At 42.5% G+C, this 2,500-nt stretch overlaps 1 protein-coding gene across 1 annotated transcript in view; it reads left to right on the top strand.

The window, feature by feature from the left end:
* The window catches only part of fbxl18 (F-box and leucine-rich repeat protein 18), a 21,102-nt gene that overhangs the window by 3,841 nt on the left and 14,761 nt on the right, over window positions 1–2,500 (top strand). The window contains exon 3 of the mRNA XM_063207401.1: window positions 1,315–1,413. Coding sequence (XP_063063471.1) covers window positions 1,315–1,413 — 99 coding nt within the window. The remainder of the gene's footprint in view (window positions 1–1,314; window positions 1,414–2,500) is intronic.

The following is a 2,500-nucleotide window of genomic DNA, read 5'->3' as shown; positions in this document are numbered from 1 at the left end:
CATTTAGATTGCCTACACAATAGGGTTCACTTTTGATGCAATTAAACAAAGCTGCATAGTGCTGCCTCCACAGCTCTGCTATATTGTCAGCGCCAGATACCCCCTCAATGTGGCATGGTAGTACAGCTTTGGCCCTATTTGTAGCCTTTACCTCTTTCCAGAACTCAGTGACATTGTTATCAAGAAGGTTTGTGGCCATAGAATGAGCTCTTAAGCCTTGCTCATGCTTCCCAACAAAGCGCACAGCATACTTATATCTTGCATTGTAGTCTTGCATTGAAGTATGAAGTGAAGTGCAGTGAAGTGAAAGCCCAACAGGGAAACTCCAACTCCCATTGTCATTGTGACACAGCTCTCCACAGCACACAAGTGTTCACTGTACACAACAAAATTGCATATATGCCTCACCCGTGCAAGGGGGCAGCCCCCAATGGCGCCCGAAAGGGAGCAGTGCGGCAGGACAGTACTATGCTCAGGGTTCCTCAGTCATGGAGGAGTATGGGGTAGAGCACTGGGCAATTACTCCCCCCTCCAACCTGGCGGGTTGGGAGTCGAACCGGCAACCTGTGGGCTACAAGTCTAACCCTCTAACCATTTACCCATGACTACATATTAGAAATCAGTGTCTATTCCACTGCAAGTTGGGTAGGAAGAGTGAATTGCCAGTACAACTGCCCCCTTAGGTCACCTGTTGGGCTGCTTGTTAGCAGTGCTTTAGTGATGATTATGGTTGGCCATTTTTTTACCATTTGGAGCTAGTATAATATCATCCTCTACATGTATTTGTTGTAGACCTTAGTTAGTACATGTAGTTTTGTTTGTTAAAATAAACAAAGTGTGAAAGTGAAACTCATCTGTAGGACTTGCGCAACACTAATTAATAATTATTTTACACATGGGCGGCTGTGTGGTTTAAATAAAAATCATTTTCTTATCATTGTTTCATCACTTTGAATGTTATTAGTTAAATCTAATTAGCGATCAGTTTTGTTATTGTTGTTAACCCATTTTGTCCTAAGCCCTTTTGGGGTAAGGGTGCCCTCTGCCGATCAAATCCTAAATATCTCAGCCTCCGAAGCACATACAAACATGAAATAAGTTACATTTAAAATCTAGAACCTTAGTTTTGGTCTAGTATAGTGTTCTTTTAGCTCTAACATACCCACATATTTAATAAAACAGCTCAAATCTCAAGAACTTTAATGCAGCGTATATGTCGCTCCAGGACACAATGGGTTAACCATGTTGTATTTTCATTCAGTTTTGTATTTTGTGTCTTTTTGATACAGTGTGTATCTAATATGTGTGTTTCAGGATCTGCTGCTGAGAGTCAGTTTGGTCTGCAGGCGTCTGCATGCCCTCAGCAGAGACAAGAGTCTCCTCACACACATCAGCCTCGCTGGACAATACACGGTAAAGGGCGGCTTATGCTTTCTTTTCAGCCTGACGCCTACAAGTCAACGCAGTTAGTTTTACCGTCGCAACGGTAGGGGCAGCGAGATGATTGTTCAAACTGCCTTCAATACAAGGAGTTAACTAGATGTGTCTGTTGTTTTGTAGCTACACAGACTCCCCGCCAATTATGTCACATGCATTTTTGATCACGCTAGCAGCCACCACGGTAGTTTGGAACAAAGAAGTGGCTCATCTGTTGAGAATAGGTCGCACGAAGCGGAATGTTTCCTTGGAAACACTGTTCAACTGTCCCTACGATATATAACTTCAGCGTCGTAACTTGCAAGCCCATGTGTTGTCTTCGGTTCGTGTAAATCAGGGGTGGGGAACCTATGTTTCGAGAGACGTTTGCGGCCCTTGAGGCCGTTTTATCCATCCCCAGATATAATTTTAATGTTATGCAGGTTCACATGAAATATGACATATTCTGTAGGGGAATCTTAGAAAATGCATCTGCAATACAGTTAAGTTATATTCAGGGAACCTAGAGAAGGTGGTGTTTGTTTGAAAGGTGGCTTTTTTTAATATAGGCCTAAAGTGAAGGGGAAAATCCTGGTTTGTGTTCATAGTACGGCCCTCGGAGGACTTTTATGGCCCTTGGATGAATTGGAAGTGGCCCTTGGAATGAAAAAGGTTCCCCACCCCTGGTGTAAATAAATGAAACTACAAAGCACGGGCAACTTATTTAATGAACAGCTCACAGTCCATAGCTGGACGAAGGTTAGAACAAGGAAGTAGCTTTTTGTTCTCAAGGATAGAGCAGGCTGGTTTTAGCGGACCAATCACAGCGGCTCCTGCTGTCGTTAACTGCGTCACTGTCTACGATCAGTCACATTTTCAGGGATACACACCAAGTCACTGTGCATTTAAATACTTCATTTCTACATTATCAAGTTCAAGAAGTTTATTGCCATGTCAACACAGTTCATAGGAATTTGTTGTGCCACACACCATGTATTACCACGTTGTAATAATAACATTGCTGTTAGTGTTTTTTTGTCAGTTATTATAGGTATTTATTGATGATTTTTTTTCCGAGGGCGAG

The sequence above is a fragment of the Engraulis encrasicolus genome, chromosome 1, assembly GCF_034702125.1.
Source record: "Engraulis encrasicolus isolate BLACKSEA-1 chromosome 1, IST_EnEncr_1.0, whole genome shotgun sequence".
NCBI classification, from domain to species: Eukaryota; Metazoa; Chordata; class Actinopteri; order Clupeiformes; family Engraulidae; genus Engraulis; species Engraulis encrasicolus.
This window is presented reverse-complemented; position numbering and strand designations above follow the sequence as displayed.